General features: G+C 47.6%; 1 protein-coding gene and 1 long non-coding RNA gene across 2 annotated transcripts; one reads left to right on the top strand and one right to left on the bottom strand.

Moving 5' to 3' along the window:
• Window positions 1-902: 902 nt before the first annotated feature.
• Shmt1 (serine hydroxymethyltransferase 1) lies at window positions 903-21039 on the bottom strand. The gene is made up of 12 exons (XM_038324672.1): window positions 20691-21039; window positions 17626-17714; window positions 16010-16155; window positions 14524-14639; window positions 14008-14168; window positions 10430-10511; window positions 9075-9287; window positions 6455-6571; window positions 4757-4879; window positions 2835-2951; window positions 2293-2403; window positions 903-2085 (listed from the first exon to the last, which is right to left on the bottom strand). The coding sequence occupies exons 2-12, from the start codon at window positions 17692-17694 to the stop codon at window positions 1913-1915; spliced, it is 1428 nt and encodes a 475-aa protein (XP_038180600.1). The 5' UTR covers window positions 17695-17714; window positions 20691-21039; the 3' UTR covers window positions 903-1912.
• LOC119811097 lies at window positions 16724-17552 on the top strand. The gene is made up of 2 exons (XR_005284932.2): window positions 16724-17022; window positions 17247-17552. It is a non-coding gene; the product is annotated as an uncharacterized LOC119811097 (long non-coding RNA).
• Window positions 21040-22534: the final 1495 nt, after the last annotated feature.

Below are 22534 nucleotides of genomic sequence, written 5' to 3'. Positions count from 1 at the left end.
TGGTTGGGTAGCAGTAGCTCACCCGGTCAGGGATATGCATTATCAGGTGTGAGGCCTCTGGAGGTACCAAATCCTCATGGCAGGAGGCCATCCAGGCTACTTTCTACTTCCTAGAAAGCTCCTAAGAAAGTGCCTTGGCTTGTACTTTGAAACAAATAGCCAGCTTTCTGGCTTTACCCTAAAACTGTGATCAAACTGGAATTTTTAAGGGACACACTCATACTTAGGCTGTAGAAAGGAGCAAGTTCAGATTCCTTTTGCTCTGAAAGCAAAGCCTTGCTTGAGCTTAAACACAGTTTCCCCAAGCCCTTGGCCCAGTAAGGTTTGGTAAGGTTAAAGCTTAGGGAAGGAACAGCAGGAACAGATGAGGTGTAGCAGTGGGGAAAAAGCATCCTACGGTGTTGGTGTGTTGGTGGTTTACAGCATAGGTCCCCAAGAGGCCCAGCTTGGAGCTGTGTAGTTTTCTTCAGCTAGGCAGGAATTAAGTTCCTGGATTTAAGGTTGCTAAAGTAGTGCAGTGGCCCCACAATCAGAGGTGAGGGGACCAGTATGCCACCACACTCCCCAGAAACTGACACAACTGCCTTCACATGGTGGAGACAGTACCAACAACGGACCAGTTCCCAGGGGGCCTTGGTCAAACTCATACTGGCCAGCTGGAGCTGCAGGCTGCACTGAGGCACACAGCAGTTAGTGAGCAGCACGGTCTGCAATGAACTCTTGCTATTTTCTAAGAAGCTATTTTATTACTGCATGTCCCACCATGTCTGTGAATATGTGTCCCAACCTGCAAGTTGCAGTCACAGTACTGGAACCAGAGCACTGCTGATGTGACCGTGTACCACAGGCATTATGCACAAAGTTTAACCAGAGTAAATGCCAAACAAATAGTATGAGGAGTGTACTTTTAAAAATATTAATTTATTTGAGTTCAGATATTTTTAAAATATAAAAATTGGTTGTATTTTTTAAAGCTATAATTCTTGTAGACATTCTGTGGATAAAAATTTGTGTGTATTAAATTGGTTTGCAATTTAGCCATGTGAAAAATAAAGACTCTTTGGGAAGGTGGCATTTGGGTTCCTAATTACAAGCAGCTAATATAACACAAAGCCTTTGGCCTCTGCTGATTCTCAAACCAGAAATGGATTTTCTCATCTATAGGGACAACCAGTTCTAAAGTTTGTGTCCTAGGCATGAATACATACTCAGCATGTGCCTTCCCTCTAAATGTCAGCGACACCACAGCCTTTCTATAAGGTCATTCAAACTGCCGCCGGTAAAATGTTATGTGTATTGCTATTTTGCCTATATTTATGTCTGCAGCTCATGTTTACCTGGTGCCCTCAGAAGCCAGAAGGTGTTGGAACTGGAGTTACAGGTGATTGTGATCCATCGTGTGGGTACTGGGGGTCAAACCAGGGTCCTTGGAAAGAGCAGCCAGTGCTGAGCCATCTTTCCAGCGCCTGATCCTAACTCTTGCTTACAACTGTCTAGTTTATAGTCTCAAGTTCAGAGGAGAAAACTCAGTGCTCCTCTCCATTCTACTGGGCAACAGAACAGGAAGAAGAGAAAACATGAGGGTGAACCTGAACATTTCCTTACCTGCCACAGGGCCACTGAGAAAGGAGAAAGGAGAATTCTGGAATCTTTAATAGCTCTGCCTCATACTGCAATCAATAAGTGAGATCAAATGACTCCACAGTACTTTTTCCAGAATAATTAATTATATACGGCTGTAGAGAAGAAAGTCTCAAATTTATAGTCCTTGAAAACCTGTCCCAGATCTCTGAAATAAGAACAGCCTGTCAGAAACACCCTCCAAAGCGCAGTACAGGCTCAGTGGCCTACAGGGCAGCTTGGTGGTCCTGAGGGAGCACAGGGTTCAGAGGGTCCCAGAACAGTCCTACCCTCAGAAGTCGGGCAAGCCAGGGAGTAAGAAGTTGGAAGCAAAACTCTCCACGTCTTCCCGGAGAGTCCTCAGAGCACTCTGGTACTTCTCATCTCCCGCCAGCTTCTCCTTGAACTCTTTCAGTGTGGCCCTCCCGGGCATGTCGCTCTGAATCTTCAGAGTCAGCTCTATCCCTGTGCAAAAGACAGTGAGTGCCAACTGGGGCCTCCTTCATTACGTATCCTGCTATAACTAGGTGATTCTGGGCTGTGTCCTTTGTCAATAGACATTTATAAACCTCATACAAGAGGGATTTGTAGATCAGCTTTCACCCATGGCTGGGTCTTAGCTACTAAACACATGTAAGACATTTGAACTCCCAATACCTCGCCCTCCCTTACCTCTGTGGATAAAGTGTGCAACTTTCTGGAAGTCTTCCTCCAAAAGTCCACGGGATGTCAATGCTGGGGTCCCCAGTCGCAGTCCACTGGGCCGTAATGCGCTCTTGTCACCTTTGAGACAAACAAGGTCCTGAGCTGCATCAAACACACTACTGTGCCCACTGTATTTTCAAAAGAAAGTTGGGCAAAGATCCTAGTCTGTGGATCCCAACTTGATCTAGCAAGGAGGCAACTGACTTCAAAACTAGGGTGTAAGGACAAAGAAACATGTGGACCACTGTATTAACCAATGAAAAGCAATCCTGTGGGGTGGCTCTGGGTCCTTCAGAGGTTAACATCCCTGTGGGCCTGACAGGAGAAATGCTACTTTGTTTAAAAAGTTCCTGTCTCTCTTACAGCTGTGCCACTCAATTGTCCTTTCCTTTCTACCCTTCCCTACGGTGGTCTGTCTCCTAAGCTGAATACTTTCGTCAACTCCAACACTGGCTGAAAGAAATGCAGATAGGAGGGCCGTGGAAGGAATGACCAAAGAGGAGTCTCACCTGGGCAGGTATTCTTGTTGCATGCAATAGAACAGGCTTCTAGTACCTTCTCAGCCCTTCCACCATCGGTACCCTTAGAACGGAGATCCACTAGGATCAAATGATTATCAGAACCACCTGGAAACAAAGTTGGATAAAATGGAATTAGAAGGTTGGCCACACAAGGAAAAGCTGCGGTTCTGGACAGGTGGGCAAAGATGGTCCACTAGGAACTGGGAAGAGGACATGACATAACTGGCCATATAAACGGATGCAGAGCTTCTGACTGAAACGTCCAGTCCAGCAGCTACTACAGCCCAGACTGCCTGTGCCATGACATGGTAGAGATCCACACAGGCTGAGGAGCACTCAGGTTCTCATATTCTGTGACAAATGACTCTAGGTAAATGCTCTACCACTGAGCCACATCTCCAGCCTTTCTGATGCCCACTCTAAGACTCCTTCTGGGATAGGCATGGCATTACATGCTCTCAATCAGTCCCACCATTCGGGCAGAGGCAGGTGGATCTCATATGAATTCAAGGCCAGCCAAGACTACATAGTGAGACCTTTGTCCCAAAAACCCAAAACAACAAAGGAGCTCCTTTTGAGTAGTGCCGGCTCAATTAACCATGCAGATGGGATAATGACCATATATGTTTGGGAGGCTCTGTGCTTTTGTTCTAAACCCCATGGCAAAACAGACTGGATACCCGTCATTCAAAATGTTCAAGACCAGAAGTAGTGTTTTGAGATTGAGGGGTTTTTTTGTTGTTGTTTTTGTTTTTTTACATTTTAGAATATTTGCTAGACCTTATTAGTTGAACATCCCTAACACAAAAATGCTAATCCAAACTTTTTAGGCATCTGGTTTGTGTTTAAAGCCTTCAGATTTCAAAGGATATGTGTGTGTATGTGTGACATAAATAATGCTGAGATTCAGATCTCAAGGGTTCCCTAAAAGTTCATGGTGTTAAAGGCCTGCTCTTTATTCTAGCGTTACCAAAAGGTGACAGGGCCAGATGCTGGCCACTATGGTGTATGCCTATATCATACCTAGCATTCTGGAACTGGAGGCCAGCCTGGGCTATGTAATGAAACTGTTTCAAAAAGACACTCACCCTGTCCCCCAAAAGACAGGCTTAGTAGGCCTTTAGGTCACTGAAGGACTGTGGGATTTCAGCCCCTTTTTTCTTTCTTTTTCCCTGGCTGTGAACTAAATGACTGTGGTTCGCCACAAGCTCCTACCATGATGTACCTGCCCAAAAGTAAAGGGGCTAACTGGGTTAATCTACTGTGGACTTGACCACATACTCCAAAAGTGAGCTAGTCTTGGTGTTATGCTGACTACCTCAGGCACTTTTTATAGACACAGCTGGCTAACAGATGAGGACAGCAATAACAGAACTTTCTGGACCAAGCCCAAGGTCATAAAGATCCTGAGCCTCTAAGTCTTTCCACTTTGAACTCTTTTTAAACCATGGTGTGGCCTTGGAAGACCATTGTTTACTTCAACCCCAGGCTGTACTGCAGGAATGATTCCAAAGATCCCAGGTCAAAAAGAAAAGAAAAAAAGACTGGCATGTCACAAGGCTGTCATACATGACAGGAACCAAGGAAAGCCTACTGTGCCCTGGGTTCATGGATGGTGTGAGCTATCAGCAAGTGGAAGGATCCTGACTCTGCCACCTGCAAGTGGGTGACAGCTGTAACCTGACATCTCTGTTATCCAGAATGCGCAATCCGCATATTGGGTGTCACATGGCAGTTGCTAAAACACACAGAGGGGAAAGAACTACAGCTGAGGGTATGCTCAGCTGTGTGAGGTGGCAAGAGTCAATGCAGTGGTGGCAAACCACACCCTGACTAGATGAACCAAGAGGCAAGACTTCAATATACCCACCAAAGAAAGGTCAGCCCAGTTTTGTGAGCATTCAGTATACCTGTGACTATTTTGTAGCCTAGGTCTGTGAGGGCCTCAGACAGAGCCCTGCAGTTGGCCACCACTTGGAGCTGGTAGATTTTGAATTCTGTGGTCATGGCTTGCTTCAGGGCCACAGCAACACCTGGACAAGGAGACAGATTTAAATACAGGTATTGACTCAGGAACAGGCCTTGTTTTCAGGGAACCCAGTATCTGTGAACTATTTCATTACCCCCCACACATGACCAATTATCTATTTCTACTCTTTTACATGGTTAGGGATAGAACCCAGGATCGTGGTTGTGCTATCCCCATACCCATTGTTTTAGCCCTATAATTACCCTACCACCCTTGCAGACATCACTAAAGCCACTCCCCAAGGACTGCCTTGGAGGTGAGTGTATCTCTGGGGATGAAAGCCAGTGTATTCTGATTACCACAAGGATGGATTTTAGTCCTTTTATGCTTGATATATGGACATGAATGTCTGGATGAACGAAGTCAGTGACATAATGCAGCATTCTGAGCTGTCCCGGAAGGAATGGCCTGCTTGCCCCCTCACCACCTCGGAGCACTGACACCCTTGTCACTCACGAGGGCTGTCTGACTACAAGGGTCAAGAAGCAGAGCACCATGCTCAATGCACACACTGATGTCCTGGTATGGAGCACCTGTCTGCTTGTGGAAACACTTGGACCAGCAAGCCCGGTATCTTCAGTAGCAGGAACCATGAGAGCTAAGCAGACCCCACAATGGGGAAATCTGTAAGCCTGCCCAGAGCCCACCACATCCTATGCCCCACACCTCAGGCATCTGTTGTGCTCCACCAATGTGCTATGTTAAGCTAAACTAGCTTCCAACTCAGGGATCTGTCTGCCTTTTCCTCCCCAATGCTAGAATTCAAGGCATGTGCCACTATGCCCCATATTTGTTTATGGGTGTTTGGCTTGCATGTGTGTGCATCACTTGCATGTCTGGTCCCTGCAGAGACCGGAAGTAGGTATTAGATTCCCTGAAACTGGAGTTACAGATAGTTGTGAATCCCCTGTAGGTAATGGAAACTGAGTCAGATCTTCTGGAAGAGCAGCCAGTGCTCTTAACTGCTAAGCCACCTCTCCAGCCCCCATGTGCTGTTCTTTTCATATCAGTGTACACACTGATGTCCTGCCTGAGAAGCCCCACCTTGTCCTGAGTGCTTCAGTACCAGCAAGTGCCACAGTCACTCCACAATGACAGATGATTCAGAATGCTAGGCATCTCTAAGCCATGTGTCCAAATAGAGGGAAGGAGGAGAGAGCCTGTAGGGCTCCCGTGGAACCCAGGAGTCACTGCTGTAGCCAGGGTTCAAGGTGTGAAGGTCAGAAAGTGGGAGCCTACACCCCCACAGGTGTGGGGGTATGGAAGAGAAGCAGCTTGTCTCGTAGGACTGGGTCTAGTTTTCTTCTCTGCCGGCTCTACTCATCTTTCGGGTATCTGTCCTGCTGCAGTGTTGCCTAAGGATGGCCATCTGAGCGCAACTGTCACTTCTCCCTGTCCTCCCCTGTACCACTTTTAACCACCTCCCCTTTTCCTGTACACACACTCTCTCAAGTTCCTTCTCCAGTGTGGAAGTCCAGGAACGTCCTCTGGAGGACAGCTAGAATGGGAAGTATAGACTTCATGGGGCTGTGATGTAGGGTGCAACCCAAGGGCTCTACAGTAGACTTAGTGACGTTACCAGCAATGGCATGGTTGTGGGGCCCCCCCTGGAGGCCTGGGAACACAGCAGAATTGATGAGTGACTCCAGTTCATAATGAATCTCTTTGCCAGTCTTGGGATCCACACTGCGTACACCTGGTAAGGAAACTAGGATGTTAGCAGACAGACCTGTGACTCACAGCCAAATCGATAGAGTGCAGTCAGCCCCACCTGGATGGGTTTGCAATGGCAGAGCAAAGGCCCCTGCAGATGGATGACTGACTGGATTGCTGGTTTCAATTGTACACCTGCTTCCCCTTTCCCCCCACTTTTTGAGACAGTCTTGCTATGCAGACCAGGCTGTTCTGGAACTTAAAAAGAGATCTTCCTGCCTCTGCCTCCCAAGTGCTGGGATTAAAGGAATGTGACACCATGCTTGGTTCCTTTTTCCCCTTAATTAAAAAAAAACACACACACAATTCTAGCAAGGGCATGAGGTGTACACCTTTAATCCCAGCACTCACGAGGCAGAGGCAGGAGGATCTCTGAGTTTGAGACCAGTCTGGTCTGCAGAGCAAGTTCCAGGACAGCTAGGGCTACAAAGAAACCCTGCTTCAAATACAAAAATAACCCACGAAGCTATTATTGTGTATGGACATGATGTGCATGTGGATACACATGTACTATGGCAAATACCATGGCAAAGGTCAGAGGGCAACTTTGTGGATTTGGTTCTCTACTTCATGTGGATTCTGGGGACTGAACTCAGTCACTGGGCTTGTGTGGAAAGTGACAGTGACAGGATGGCATCAATGCTCAGATGACTATTCGTGAGAGAAAGTTAATAATAAAAATAATTCCTATTCCATGGTAAGTGTCACTATCACCTACATATTCCTGTAAGCCAAGTTCGGCTACAGAAACACTTGGTGTCAGGGCTGGAGAGATGGCTCAGAGGGTAAGAGCACTGGCTCCTCTTCCATAGGTCCCGAGTTCAATTCCCAGCAACCACATGGTGGCTCACAACCATCTGCAATAAAAAAAAAAAAAAGAAAGAAAAAGAAACACTTGGTGTCAACTCACTGAATCCCCCAAACAGTCTAGAGGCACGGATGCTACTGCAGCACTCTCCGCTCTAGAGATGAGGAAACAAGACACAGAGAAGCCGCCAGTGGCCCGAGATAGCACAGCAGCAAAAGAGGCCAGATCTGCTCTTACTCGCTGAGGGCCAACAAATCCACTGAACACAGCAGACACACCAAAGATCTCCTAAAATGCCAACCCAGGAGCCTAGCCTGTTGGCTCACACCTATAATCTGGTCACTTGAGAGGCTGAGACAGGATTGTGCTACAGCATGAGATTCTGTTTCAAAACCAAAACAACCAAACAAAAAACCAACAACTCCACAACTCCAAGCAAGCTGACAAAAGTCCCTCAGAGGCCACAGGACCTTGAAGACTGAGGTGGCACCTGACTAGGACTTGCCCTCAAGATCCCACCAGGGTAAGACACTGAAAGGCTAATTTCCCTGCTGCTGCCAGGCTATGCGCTACATCACTGTTGATATGACTTTCACCACTGTGGGAACTCCAGAATAAGGGGAGTATATGCAGAGGTGAGGGTGTAAGGAAGTGGGAAGAGAAACACTTTACTAAGACAGAGGTTATTTCTATTTGTTTTATGCATGAAACGTGATTCTGAACTCCCTAGCCCTAGCTTGACTAGAACTTACTATGATAATCAGGAGGCCCCTAAACTTGCAGCTGCCTCCTGCCTGTGCCTTCAAAGTGCGGGACTGCAGATACGTATCACCACACCGCCATGCCGACCTCCTGTGTCAGCGCTTTATAGTTCAGTTATTATTGGCTGTCAGTGTTAGTCTCACTGCCGCCCCCACCCTGTAGAGACAAAGTCTCAGGCCGGCCTCTGACCTTCCTGTTTCAAGCTGGGATTATAGGTGTGTACCACCATACCCACCCCAGTTAGTCTTTCTTTACGAGGTCCACGGAGATAGCTCAGCAGGCAAAGTGCTTGCTGTACAAACCTGTCAGTCCAATCCCTAGATCCCACAATGGAAGGAGAAAACCAACTTCAAAAGTTGTCCTCTGTCCTCAACACATTGTGACACGTGAGTATCCCAATCAATAATGGTATTAAAAAAAACAAACCTCGCTGGGCAATGGTGGCGCACGCCTTTAATCCCAGCACTCAGGAGGCAGAGGCAGGCGGATCTCTGTGAGTTCGAGACCAGCTTGGTCTACTGAGCTAGTTCCAGGACAGGCTCCAAAGATACAGAGAAACCCTGTCTCGAAAAATTAAAAAAAAAAAAAAAAAAAAAACCTCATTCTCTGACAAATATACTAGATTATAACAAGTTCATCAAAATATTGTAGCATTTTAGAGCCTTTTGGCTACCCCAACCCTCTTCCTGTGGGGTCAGGTGAGCAGGACACCAGCCAAGCCCCTTCCTGTCACACACACCGAGGCCAGAGCTGTGACTTGGGGCTTCCTTCAAAGCCCACCACTGCTCTTTCCTGAGACTATTCCAGGTACAAGATCCTGATCTGTTCTAGAAGTCACAGTCCAGAGTTTTCCCGATTCCTTCCATACAGGAAACGTTAGCCCACCCTCTGCCTGTCCCAGCATGTAGGCACTTACCCTTTCTGTAGAATATCATACCAGCACGGCAGCCTCTCAGGGTTTTGTGCGTTGTGGTGGTCACAACATGGCAGTGTTCAAAAGGAGAGGGTACCACGCCAGCTGCCACCAGCCCACTGATGTGTGCCATGTCTGCCATGAGATACGCCCCATTGTCATCAGCAATCTTCCGCAGACGCGCATAGTCCAGGTTCCGAGAGTAGCAGCTGGTCCCTGAGACACAGGAGATGACATGGTAACATCAAAGGTGTCCAGGGCAGCTGAGCTGGCCTCTAACGTACACATCTGCAAGGAGATTCCCCCCCGATCTTTGAGGACAATGTGTAGTGTGCCCTCAAAACCATCTCTGAGCTGGGTGTGGTGGTCCACACCTTTAATCCCAGCTCTTGGAAGGCAGAGGCCAGTGGACATGCAAGTTTGAGACCGGCCAGGGCTACACGATGAAACTTGTTTCAAAACAATAAACTAATAATACGAAACAAAACCACCCCTATGTTTTTATACATGATAAGAAAAACATAAGGCTTGAATCACTGATCCACTAAACACTATTGATGGCAAGCTGTTCAAATTTCTTGTCTGAAAGCTGCGCAGTGGTGGCGCACACCTTAAATCCCAGCACTTGCGAGGCAGAGGCAGGCGGATCTCTTGTGAGTTCGAGGCCAGCCTGGTTTACCAAAAGCTAGTTCCAGGACAGGCTCCAAAAGCTACAGAGAAACCCTTTTTTGAAAAATGAAAAAAAAAATAAATAAAACTTTTTGTCTGAGAGGGATGTGAACAAGGTCTACCTTTCCCTCGTGTGGTTCCAATAACAAACCAAAGTACAAGTTCACCCGGGAAACCAGAGCTTCCTGGCCTTATGGGTGAGAAATCAGTGACAGAAGTGTAGGTAATCCAAATGCAGTTGCACTGGGAAGTCCTTGCCAGCATGGACGGCTTCCTCACAACAGCATAAAGAAAGCTCCCTTCCCCTAGTCTTCCCCAGCCTAGATACTCTAGCCTCCCACGGAGGCCACGTGCACTTGGGGCAGAACTGCACAAATGGCCGGGAAAAGTGGCCTGACACTCGGGTGAGGGTTCAATGACCCTCTGGCTCCCTCCTTTTAATAGGGCAAATGTCAACTGTCCACAGACCCAATCAAGATAGACCCTAGAAAGCAGGCCCAGCTGACCTCATGAAGATGGCAGCAGCCTGGCTCAAAAATAGCTCTTTACAATCCAAGTCTTAAAAGGACAGAATAAGTCTCAAGTCTGAGCTCTGCACAGTGAGCTGGAGGATGCGATATCTTTACATTCTTCTCTGAAGGAGGCAGAGGCCCTGCCCAGGAACCAGGCTACTTCCAATTGCCGCTCACCTGCGATGATTAGCTTCGGGTGAAAGAGGCTGGCATTCTCCTCCAGCTGGTCATAGTTGATGTAGCCAGTGTCTGGGTGTACCTGTCGGGAGCAGAAAGACACAGGCTTGGCCGCTTCCTCTGGTCACAGAGTGCCCCCTGCCCATCCACCTGAGCATATTCAACCTGCCACAACACAGACCAGGACCTGGAGCAGGGCAATATATTCAGTTTGCACAAGGGTATAAAAGGGTATAAAATGTATTCAGTTCCCACAGAGACTTGAAAGCCCTCACAGGGGTCTCAGGATAAGGGGGAGTCTTAGCACTGGGTACCACACTATGTTACAGAACAAAAAGTTCAGGAAATGAGAAAGGCACAGCCAAGCTTATAATCCCAGCTACTAGCTGAGGCAGAAGGATTGTCATGAGTTTAAAGTCAGCCTGGGATATAGCATAAGACACTGACCAACCAAAATAATAAAGACAAAGGCTGAAGAAATAGCTCAGCAGATAAGAGCACTTGCTGTTCTTGCAAAGGACCCAGATTCAGTTCCCAGCACCACAAGATGCACACAACTGTCTGTAACTCCAGGAGATCTGACACCCTCTTCTGACATCTTCAGGCACCAGATACACACGTTTTATATATGTATGTACACACACACACAAACACAGAGAGAGAGAGAGAGAGAGAGAGAGAGAGAGAGGGAGAGGGAGAGGGAGGGAGGGAGGGAGGGAGGGAGGGAGAGGAAGAGAGGGGGAGGAGAGAGGGGGGAGAGAAATACTCATACACATAAATTAAATCTTAGACACCCAACAACAACCAAAACAAACCAGCTGGAAGCATTGACACTCTCCCAAGCTAGGAAGCTTCTATCTGGCAGGACAGTGCAGAGATCCCCACTGGAGACCAGAGAGAGGGAGAGAGGGAGAGCCTCCATTTTCAGAAAGGAAGGAAGCAAGTATGAGGTGTGAACTAGAAACAGTAACAGGTCAGTGTTGCAGTCACTGAGGAGAAAGCAAGCGCTGGCCCTCACAGGGCAGCTGCTGCTAAGTCCAGGAGAGATGCGCAGGAGCTGAAGAGAGAGACAGATGGCCTGAGGAAAGCGGACAGAAGACAGCCCCGGTGAGCTGCTGGCAGAGGCAGCCTGGCCACAGAAGCTGTGCCTCCTGGACCCATGCTAGACCGTCCTGTCCACACCTGACAGGCCGCCACAGGTGCTCTCATGGCCAAGGCTGCAGCAAGCACAGTGCTTGAGAAAAGCGGGGCACTGGAACACAGGAATGGGCATCATGGAGTAATCAAAGATAGCACGAAGCTGGCCAACACCTCATCAAAGGTTACAGAGAAAATGTCAATAGCCACTCCCTACCACAATTCTTTCACTGTCGTAAGAACAGAAATCAGCTTTTATGCTCTAATGTAAGACCAAAGAGAAGACTTGGCTATACTGTCCCATGTTTAAAAATCTGGTTTCCAAATTGGGCCTTTAATCCCGCACTTGAGAAGCAGAGGCAGGTGGATCTCTGAGTTCTAGGCCAACCTGATTTACATACATGATAGAGAGACCCTATTTTCTAAATAAAAAAAAAAAAAAAAACATAAAAACAAAAAAATCTAGCCAGGCAGTGGTGGTGAGCATTAATCCCAGCACTCGGGAGACAGAAACAGGTGGATTTCTTTGAGTTTGAGGCCATCATGGTCTACAGAGGAAGTTCCAGGGCAAGTTCCAAAGCAACAGAGAAACCCTGTCTCGGGGAAAAAAATAAATACATAAATAAAAAAAATCCAGTTTCTAGACTGGCCAGTAAGATCTGTGAAGAAAGCCTCAAGCTGTCCAGAAAAACAGTCACTCACACCCACAGTAACTACTACAACTGAGACGTGGCCGATTTCACAGTAAACATGATTCCATGAAGATGACATCATCATATTTGTGTGTACACGCACACGAGTACCATGGAGCACACGAGGAGGTCAGAAGCAACTTAAGGAATTTGGTTCTCTCATTTTACCGTTTAGGTCCTAGGGTTTGAACTCAGGTCACCAGGCTTAGCAGCAAGCACTTTTGCCCACTTAGCCATCTTGCCAATCCTCAAATTTACTAAACAAAGAAAATCACATCTTACATTTAGCTCAGTAGAAAGATTCAGTTATCTTTTTCATGGTCACCAACAGAAAACAACCAGAGATAGTGTACTGAACAACAGATAACCCAAAGAGAGACACCAGGAAGGACACACTACCAGACAACAGAAAACATGAATGTTCCCTTCTTCTATCCAGTCACCCTTAGCTGTTTTCAGGATTTATTTACTGTATGTGTATGGGTGTTTTGCCTGCATATGTGTGTGCCTGGTACCAGTGGAGGCCAGAAGGTGTTGCTCCCCTGGAACTAGAGTTACAGATATAAGTTACCAGGTGGGTGCTGGGACCTGAACCTGTAGGTTCTGTAGCTCCGGACACCTCCAGCTCCCATTGCTGGTCAAACGGACAGATTGTAACAGTGCATATGAGCCCTTGGGTCTTTTAGGTTTTAAATTTTTTTTTTTTTAAACTCAAGGTCTCACTGACTTGAAACTCATGCAGCATCATCTGGCCTCAAACTTCATAATCCTTCTGTCTTAGCCTCACAAGTGTTAGACAGCTAACAGTTGTTACCACCTATGTGGAGGCCTCAAATCTATCTTTCTTCCCCCCTTCCATTTCTTTAGACAGGACTTTAAGTACCTCAAGGTGGCCTTGAACTTTTGAAACCCCTGTAACTACCTTCTATGGGCTGGGACTACATTAGGTAAAAGTCCCATTCTTGCAGGGCCATGGATCAAACCTAGGGGTTTTTGTTTGTTTGTTTGTTTGTGTTTAGTTTTTCGAGACAGGGTTTCTTTGTAGCTCTGGAGCCTATCCTGGAACTAGCTCTGTAGACCAGGCTGGCCTCAATCTCAGAGATCCACCTGCCTCTGCCTTTCGTGTGCTGGGATTGAAGGCACATGCCACCACCGCCCAACTGAACCTAGGGTTTTATGCATGTTAGGCAAGTACTTTTATCAACTGAGCTACACCCCAACTCCCTATATGCATTTTTGGGGTTCATCTGATAATACAAAGAGTCACACACCCCACACAAACATTTGCTGTGGGCACTGGCTCTAATGGAACTGATTCCAATGGGGCACATGGTCATAATAATGGCTGAGAACAGTCTGTGAAATAGAGTCGTGGTGGGCTACAGGGCTGGGCTGTAGAGGCCTATGGCTATTAATGGTGAGGCTGCTCGTACAGTAACAGATGGGGACACTGCCATCATCCTGTACCCGCTGACCTTGGTGAAGGCAGACCTGTGCCACCAGCTGCTGCTAGGGGGCTGGCTATCTGATCCCTTCCTCAGTCACAGCTTCCATCATGTTACAGCCTTGGTCCAAACCTTAACTCCCCCTTCCTTGTTGTCCCCAGTGTGCCACGAGCCTGAGGAGTCCTTGGGACAAGGAAGTGAGATCCAGTAGAAGGGGCTGCGGCAGTGCTGTGTAAATGCAATTATTTATCCCCACGGGTACCAGCTCACAAGGGACGTTCTGAGGAGACACACACACCCCTACCTTATAAGGCATAGATTCAAAGAAGATAGATGTAGCAGAGATCTTCTTCTTGTCTGTCATGAAGCCATGAGTCAAATGACCTCCATCTGGCAGGTCCAAGCCCATGATTCGCCCATGGGGCTCTACCAGGGCAGTATACACAGCGAAGTTTGCAGGGGAGCCTGAAACAGGGAGAACAGAGAGGCCCTGAGTATTTCTACCCACGAGGCACAAAGGGACATCTGGGAGCTTGGCTGCACAGCTCGACAATCACTTGGCAGGCTATCACCACGATTTTCTTGAGCCTTAGGAAGTAACGCTGTCCCAGTTTCACTGATCGTAAGTTCCAGGCAGAGTGCTACTTGGGAGGGGAGTGCAGAGCTAAGTCCAAAGGCATGGGGATGAATGCACAGATTCCTTGGCTTGTCGCTGTTACTTTGGAGAAGGCTTCTGTGGGACTTGACTTGGTGGTTGTAACCCATCGAACTAGGCCTAAGGAGCTACCCAGGGTCTATATGGATGCAACAATCCAATCACCTGAATAAGGCTGGACATTGACTCCCCAGCACTGAGGATCCAGATGATAGGCCTGCAAAGCACGCTTCTGACACAGTGTCTCTAGCTCATCAATGAACTCGGTCCCACCGTAATACCTGTGAAGACAAGCAAGGTCCACATTCACCCTAGGTCCAGATTCTGTGCCTAGCAGAGGCCAAAGATGCCAAAGGATGGGCAGAGTATGGTGGGGGAAGTGAGTCCTGCTCTAAGGCTGCTGTGAAGATCCTGTGACATAGTAGTAGCTAGGCCAGGTCTGGTGGGGCACACCTCCCAGCACTTGGGAGGCAGAAGCAGGAGGAAGCTGGTGCTATCTATATACAAAGACCCTATCCCAAGAAAAAAAAGAAAGGGAGGGAAAAGAAACAAGAGTATCTCTTAACAGAATTGTGGTCTCTACAGGATCCACCCTTTCCCCATTTCCACTGGGACAAATGCATACATGTGCAAAAACCATTGTCAACTTCAGTAGTTTGTCTTAAAATGACCAGAAAGATAGAGATAGATAGATAGATGGATGGATGGATGGATGGATGGACAGACCGACGGACGGACGGACAGACAGACAGAGACACACAGAGGACCACTTGAACTTAGATCATGAGGCCAGCCTATGCTATGCAGTGAGATTCTGACTCAAGAAATCGGTTTCAAGGTGGTGAGTGTATAAGTCGGTGGAGGAGACTTGCCTGGGCACATATGGTCCTAAATTCAACTCCCAGCAAATACCAGCAAAACCAAAAAAGATCAGGCATAGTGGTGTATGCCTGCAAAGCCGCCACTTAAAAAACAGGTAGGAGGATCAACACAAGTTTGCAGCCAACCTGGTCCACACACCACATTATATGGCTACATAGTAAGACTCACAAAACAAAACACCCAAAGTTTCAAGTTCTGAAGCACTAGTTTCAGATATAGAATGCTTAACCAAAGAATCAAGTAGATAATAAAAAACACTTCAGATTGTAAGCATTTCAGAGAAGGGATACAGGCTTTTTTTTTCCCCCTTCACATCCCAGATATAAAGGTTCTCAGAACAAAAGCTACTCTCTGTAGCTTTCTTACAGGAAAATGACCCTTCCTAGCGCCTGGACCGCATCTCTCATATACAAGCCTGCTTCTAACCACTTGAACTCAGAGGGACGAGGACAGCCTATTTTACACAGGTCTTACACAGGGACTGCTGAGCGTGACTGCTCTGAGAAGATCACAGAATCCCATCCAGCAGAGAGCTGGAGGAGTTACATCAGAGAACAAGAAGGGAAGGCAAGCCTGTAACTGGGGAGCTACAGGTTTTTGAAAGTTACATATGAGTTGAAAGTCAGGCACTGTAAATTACAACTGCAACAGCACTTGGAAGGCTGAGGCAGAGTTGTCAGCCTGGGCTATGCAGTTCAGGTCAGCCGGAACCACAAACAAGAAACAAAAACAAAATGGTCAGAGCAGGATCTTAAGACGACTCACTCACCTTTGGCCTGGATACCCCTCAGAGTATTTGTTATTTAAGCAAGATCCCAGGGCCTCCAACACAGCTCTGCTGGCGAAATTCTCCGAGGCAATCAGCTCCAATCCAACCCTCTGCCGGTTGCTCTCTTTTTTAATAATGTTGTAAACCTTATCAGAAGGAAACAGGCATGGGGTTGGAGCGTAGCTCAGTTGCTAATGTACTTATCTAGCATGCGTTATCCCTTGGGTTTGATCCTCAGCATTGAATAAATTGGGGAGGGTGGCACATGCCTGAAATCTCAGCCCTTGGGTTGTGAAGGAGGATCAGAAGTTTAATTAATTAGGAAAACAGCAACAAAAAATAAATTTAAAACAAATTGAACAAACAGAACTTGCTGGCACGAGTCTGTAATTTCAACATCTGGGAGTGTAGGTGGGATGACCAGAGGCTCAGGGTCACCCTCAGTTAGCTTTAGTACACCTGATTTCTACTGTTTGTTTGCTGAGATGGGGGTCTCACTATGTGCCTAGGCTGGCTTGGAATACGGTCCAGGCTGGGTTCTAATTCAGTGATCCACTTGCCTCTCTGCCAGCACTAAAGGCATAACCACCACCCCCAGTTAATTTTCAATTCTATCCTTACGTGTTACTGAGTTCTTATCTATGCGAACCTTATTCCAAAAAACGTTTGAGCAAATACAGCAGAACGAAAACTCCACTAACAGTTGCCCGGGGTTGGGAAATTTGGGGAGAGTCGGGTAGCTGCTCATGGATTCCTGGGTATAAAAACGTCTGCAAGTCACTGTGAGTGCAGATGCTGATGGACAGACTATTTCTCAGCTTTTGAGAGAGGCAAAGCATGGGGCACCTGGAAATGCCACTTCCAGCTTTGACCAGGTCAGCCTTCCCTAGCTAGAGAGATTCTGATCTCCCCTCCTGATGCTGGGCAGGGGCAGCAAGCCGCAGTGCCCAGTGAGCCCACGACGGGACACACTCCTGTTATGCTCCACACCACCGCGCCTGGACATGTGACAGGTAAGAAGCAGATTCAGTGCAGTCTGGCCCATTTTCAACTTATGTGGGTTTATCAAAACATAACTATGGCATAAATCAAGAACCATTACATGCTAAAACACTGAACTGTATGACTGAATAATATAACAATAAAATTGTTACAAAACCAAATTGCTTTAGGGCATTTGAGTGCATCTGTTCCTGGGCAGTGTAAAGGAAGGGCCAACCTTTTTCCTGTTTTCTAGAGCACCAAGCACTGAGCTGAGAAATACCTACATTTACCCTCAAAGGACTATCAACTGCAGCTTCTCCATCCGCTCCCTTGGTGGTGCTGGGGATGTAGTCGGGAAAGAAAATGCTCTGCCACCACACTGCATCCCAGCCCCGGCTGAAACTCTACAAGGCTGCCTATACACAGTCCACTCAGGGTCGTAAGGAGCAATTTCGAGGCCAGGAATGCAGTACAGCAGTGGACACCCGCCTAACAGGTGACGCCCTGGTCCTCACCCCTCACAGCACAAAATGAAATGAAATAAAACAAACCCTACAAAGCAACAAAAAACCCCACCGTGATCTAAACAAGGCCGCCAATGGAAAACCCTGGGAAGGGGCCCCGAGTCTCACCTCGGCATCACTGTCCTTGAGGGGTTGTGTCAACATCTTCTCGTGAGACGACCACAGGGTGATATCCATGTCGGCTGCTGCAGTGGTTCCTGCGTAAAACAAAGGGAAAACACATGTGGGTCCCAATGTCGACTCTAGGAAGCCTCCCCTGAGTGGGGAGTGTGTGTGTGTGTAGACAAGAGCATAAATCCCTGGAAGCCAGTTGGGGCTCCTTCCTGAACTTCGGACCTGATTCTCCTCATTCCAAAGCTCTGCCCTAGAGCCTCCTCCTTCCAAGCCTCCTAGGTGGGGTTCTACACAGAACCCTGCACTGCCAGCTAAACATCGGTCTTTTCTAATTTCCCACGAGTTCTAGCACAGCTACACTGGAAGAAGTAATCTCCATCTAAATGACCAATCAGACCCTTTACTTAAACCAATTCCTTTGGCAGAGAACTGGTCGGTTCCTGTGAAACAATACACATTCCTTACCAACGTCTCAGACGTCACTGGGTAAACATAAATTAATAGAGAACACAGGCAACCCCATGGCTGCTCCTTCCAAGATGCCCAGCAGCACACTTTATAGCTTTGTTCTCACATGGTCCAGGTGGGCCGTAGACTCGGCACGTGGCTAGAAATGACTTTGAACTCCTTTCTTCCCCCTCCCAAGTGCTAGGATTATGGGCAGTAAACATTTTATAATCGAGTCCTGAGATCTTCAGTCTGGAAGTTCTCTCAGACTCCGCGGAAGCACACGTGGAGCTTTGCTCTAAGAAACTTTCTGACTAGGCACTGAACACCAAGCTGTGTTGTGCAAAATGTTTAGCCATGCACATAAAATGAAGTACATAAATGTAAAATAAAAACACCGCATTCAGTCTGGGCACGGTCGCGCATGCCTATAATTTCAGCACTCAGGACACAGAGGCAGGTGCCATCCTGGGCTACAAAGAGTTCCAAGACAGTCAAGGATATGCAGAAACCCTGTCTCAAAAACACAAGCAACAAAGCAAACCAAACCCACTGCACCCACAGCTCTTCCTTTACCCAATGGCTGGCAGCCCTCCTGTCCTCTTCTGTTAACTTGTGCAAACTTTATTTACAGGACAAGTACTTAAGGACCTTCCACTGCCTACTACTCTTTTGTGCTGTGGTCGATAAATCCAACAAGGGGGGGGGGGGATTGCCTTTATGAGGCTTCCTGGAGGGGGAATGACCATAGACCAACATAAATACTGAATACCTAAGGCCAAAAATAGGTGAGAAATTGAGGTGGCCAAGACAGAAGGTCTGCTGTGGAAAGGACACCCCCAACAGAGAGCACCCAATCCTGAGCAAAGAGCCTACTCTCCTGGAGGGCACACTCCCAATCCAGTCCCAAAGTAGGGCTCCTCTCTCTCTGGAAGGATAGACAAAGGAAGTGTCAATCATCTTTAAACAAAAAATTCCTAATTAGGATTTTCAGAGTAGTTATTTTCACACCAGCATGGAATCATTAGACAAACATGTGGCCACACATGAGAAAGCACGGACGAGTCAGGTTTGCTTCTGCAGCTGCAGTAGCAACTCCCTGGGAAGGAGAGGCTTACGTGACCTCAGCAATGCATGCAAAGTGAGTTTCTTCCCCCAACATCAGCACCCAGGAAATCCAGACACCTCTCTGGACCCTTGGCAAGTTAGAACCAGAGCCTTTACCAGTCAGGTTGGGACCTTTGCTCTGGGAATCCCAAAGGGCAACCTCTTCATTACATATTAACTGCTGAAGGCTGGAAATGGAGTATCTCCTAACCATCGAGAGCGAAGGCTCAGTGCTCTTCTCTGGAGAGCTGGACTCTTAACCTTTGGCAAGGTGCATTCAGTCCCGCATCCTCAGGAAGAACCTCTATCTAGGTACCACCAGCACCCCCATTCTGGTCCACAGACTCACTTGCTGCCCATTGGCCCACATGCAATGGCTCTTCTGATCCAAGACAGCCCTAGGTGGGAACTGCAGGGGTGGCCTCCTTTCCACCCCCCAACTCAGCAGGTCTATTCTTGCTTCCACTCCTCTCCCTAGAATCTATCCTGGAACTCACTCTGTAGACCAGGCTGGCCTTGAACGAGCAGAGATCCGCCTGTCTCTGCCTTCTGAGTGCTAAGATTAAAAGCATGCACCACCTGGCTGCTTGTTTTGGGGACAGGACTTCCCCATGTAAATTTAACAGTCCTGGTTGTTCTGTCCTAGAACTCTCTGTAGACCAGGCTGGCCTCGGACTCAGAGGTCCGCCTGTCTCTGCCTTCTGAGGGCTGGGATTAAAGGTGTGTGCCTGGAATTGTCATTTTTTTTTTTTTTTTTTTTTGGCTGACTCGAGAAAACAAGCAGCTTTTTTTTTTTTTTTTTATTAAGGTCTATAGCTTTGCCAAAGTCCATATTCATTTACTACTATTATTGCTTTTAAATTGTAATAGGGACCAGGCTTGGTGGCCTTCCTTGTCTTGCACATAAATTTTTGTGTTCTGCGGAGTTACTTTGTCTAACTAGGGTCTACGGAGCCAGAATCTGAGCTCTAGTTTAATTCTGGTTCTTCCCAGAACCCTGGGTAACACAATTATTCACCTCCCTTCAACATTCCCTCAAGGAAAAAATTTAAAATGGATTCCGTAGGGAACCTAAACTGGTGTTTCCAGTTCAGCAACTGCCTAACTCAACAAAACACTTTCGTGTTTATTTCCGTTAACCAAGGGTCACCTAACTTCCAGACCTTGAAATAGAGGCACTGAAGCTCTAAGATCGCCACAACCCAACCCGTTTCCTAGACCGGGGTAACAAACTGCAGACAAACAGGGACATGCTAGTAAATCCAAGGTAGTGCTTACACAACCAGAGCCAAACCTCAGAAGCTTCACTAATACGTATAAATCAAGGGGTTCCATCCCCGGCACCCCATAAATCAGGAGTGGTAGCTCTCGCTGGTGAGATGGAGGAAGTTCAAGGTCATCCTTGGCTACACAGCAAGTTCGAGGCTAGCATGTGCTACTTGGGACTCCCCACCTCAAAAAAACAAAGCAAAAAGAAACAACAGCAAAGATTAGACAATACATACCTAGTATCAGGCGGATGGGTTCTTGTGAGAAGGTCTCAGTCTGCGGTCCAGGATGGCCTCCAACTCACTTGGTAGCGGGACCTGGCCTTACACACCTGGACCTCCGGCCTTTCCGAAACGGGATAGGGTGGTGTGATGGCACAGGCCTTTAATCTCAGCACTCGGGAGGCAGAGGCAGGTGGATCGCTGAGTTCCTGGAGAGCGCGCGAAGAACGATCCGAGCCCCACCGCCAGCGGGAAAGCCACAGAGCGCAGTCCGGGACAACCCGCCAAGACCCAACAGCTCAGCACGTGCCCTGGGAACCAGCCCACAGCCCACGTGACACGCCGCGACCGGGGGAACCCAAACTTGGCGCGCACAGGGCAGAGCTCCACTAGGCTCTCCCTAGCACAGCCTGCCCCGCCCCGCCCCCTCGGCGACCCAATCAAAGGGCGCAGTCAGGTAGAGCCCGCCCCCAACCGCCCAGGCGTGATTAGCTGCGACAGGCAAAGCGGGAACGAGGAAGGGAGCTGGAGCTGGAGGGCGAGGGAGGGAGGAGGGCACTGAGCGGCCCTTCACCTCAGGATCTCGGACTTTTGGGCTTTAGATCTGGCTGTAGAGTGAGGGCTTGTGTGATCCAGAAGACCTGGGTAGGGTTGGGGATCGAGCCTAGCTGGCGTTCAGTTCCCAGCAATTTACACCACTGTAACTCCAGTCCCAGGGGAATCAATCTGTCTCCAGAGTTCTGGGGTTAAAAGTATGTGCCACCATGCCTGGCTTAAATAAATCTATTTTAAAAGGAAAGAAGGATAGCTAGGGCCCTAGTGTCTACCCACCAGCCAGTACTACATAGTCCCTGTCACAAAAACCCTTGACACAGGGATAACGTGACTAAACACCAAGATTCAGGCTAGGTGGCTGTCTCAAAAATTAAAGTAAGGCCGGCAGTGTGACTCAACGGTAGAGAGCTTGCTAAGGCGGATCTCTGAGTTCGAGGCCAGCCTGGTCTACAAGAGCTAGCTCCAGGACAGGCTCTAAAAAAAAAAAACTGCAGAGAAACCCTGTCTCGAAAAACCAAAAAAAGAAAAGAAAAAAGAGAGCTTGCTAAGGCGCCGAATTCAATCTGCATTACACACATAAAAGTAAAGAAAAACTAATGGAGCAAATTATAATGCCACGGGGCTGGAGAGATGACTCAGTGGTTAAAAGCATTGGTTGCTGTTGCAGAGGACCTGAATTCAATTCCCAGCACCCACATGGGAGGCTCACAACCATTTATACCTTCAGTTCCAGGGGATCTGATGCAAGTGGTGCATGCATATACACACAGGCAAGCAGTTGTACGCATAAATAAGATAAATAAATATGTATATATACACACATTTAAATGCCACATATGCATAAAATATAAAAAATACTTTGGTAACAAAATTAATTTAAAATAATAAGATTTCAAAACATTTTAGAAGTGCCAGTGGTGGCGCACTTCTTTAATCCCAGCATTCAGGAAGTGGCGACAGGTGGATCTTTGAGTTCAAGAGCAGCCTGGTCTACAGAACAAGTTCCAGGACAGCCAGGGCTACACAGAGAAACCCGGTCTCTTAAAAAAAAAAAATTGTAACTTTTATGTGTATAAATGTTTTGTCTCATATGTGTGTGTGTGTGTGTGTGTGTGTGTGTACCATGTGCCTGCCTAGTACCCTTTGAGGTCAAAAGAGGGTGTTGGATGCCCTAGGACTGAAGTTATGGACGGTTGTGAACCACCACGTGGGTGCAGGGAACAGAACATTGGCCCTCTGCAAGAGCAATAAGTGCTTTTAACCACTGAGCCATCTCTCCAGCACCTAACAGAAAGATTTTTAAA

Source organism: Arvicola amphibius, chromosome 4, assembly GCF_903992535.2.
Source record: "Arvicola amphibius chromosome 4, mArvAmp1.2, whole genome shotgun sequence".
Taxonomy (NCBI): Eukaryota; Metazoa; Chordata; class Mammalia; order Rodentia; family Cricetidae; genus Arvicola; species Arvicola amphibius.
The sequence above is the reverse complement of the archived record's forward strand: the minus strand, read 5'-3'. Positions and strand labels throughout refer to the sequence as shown.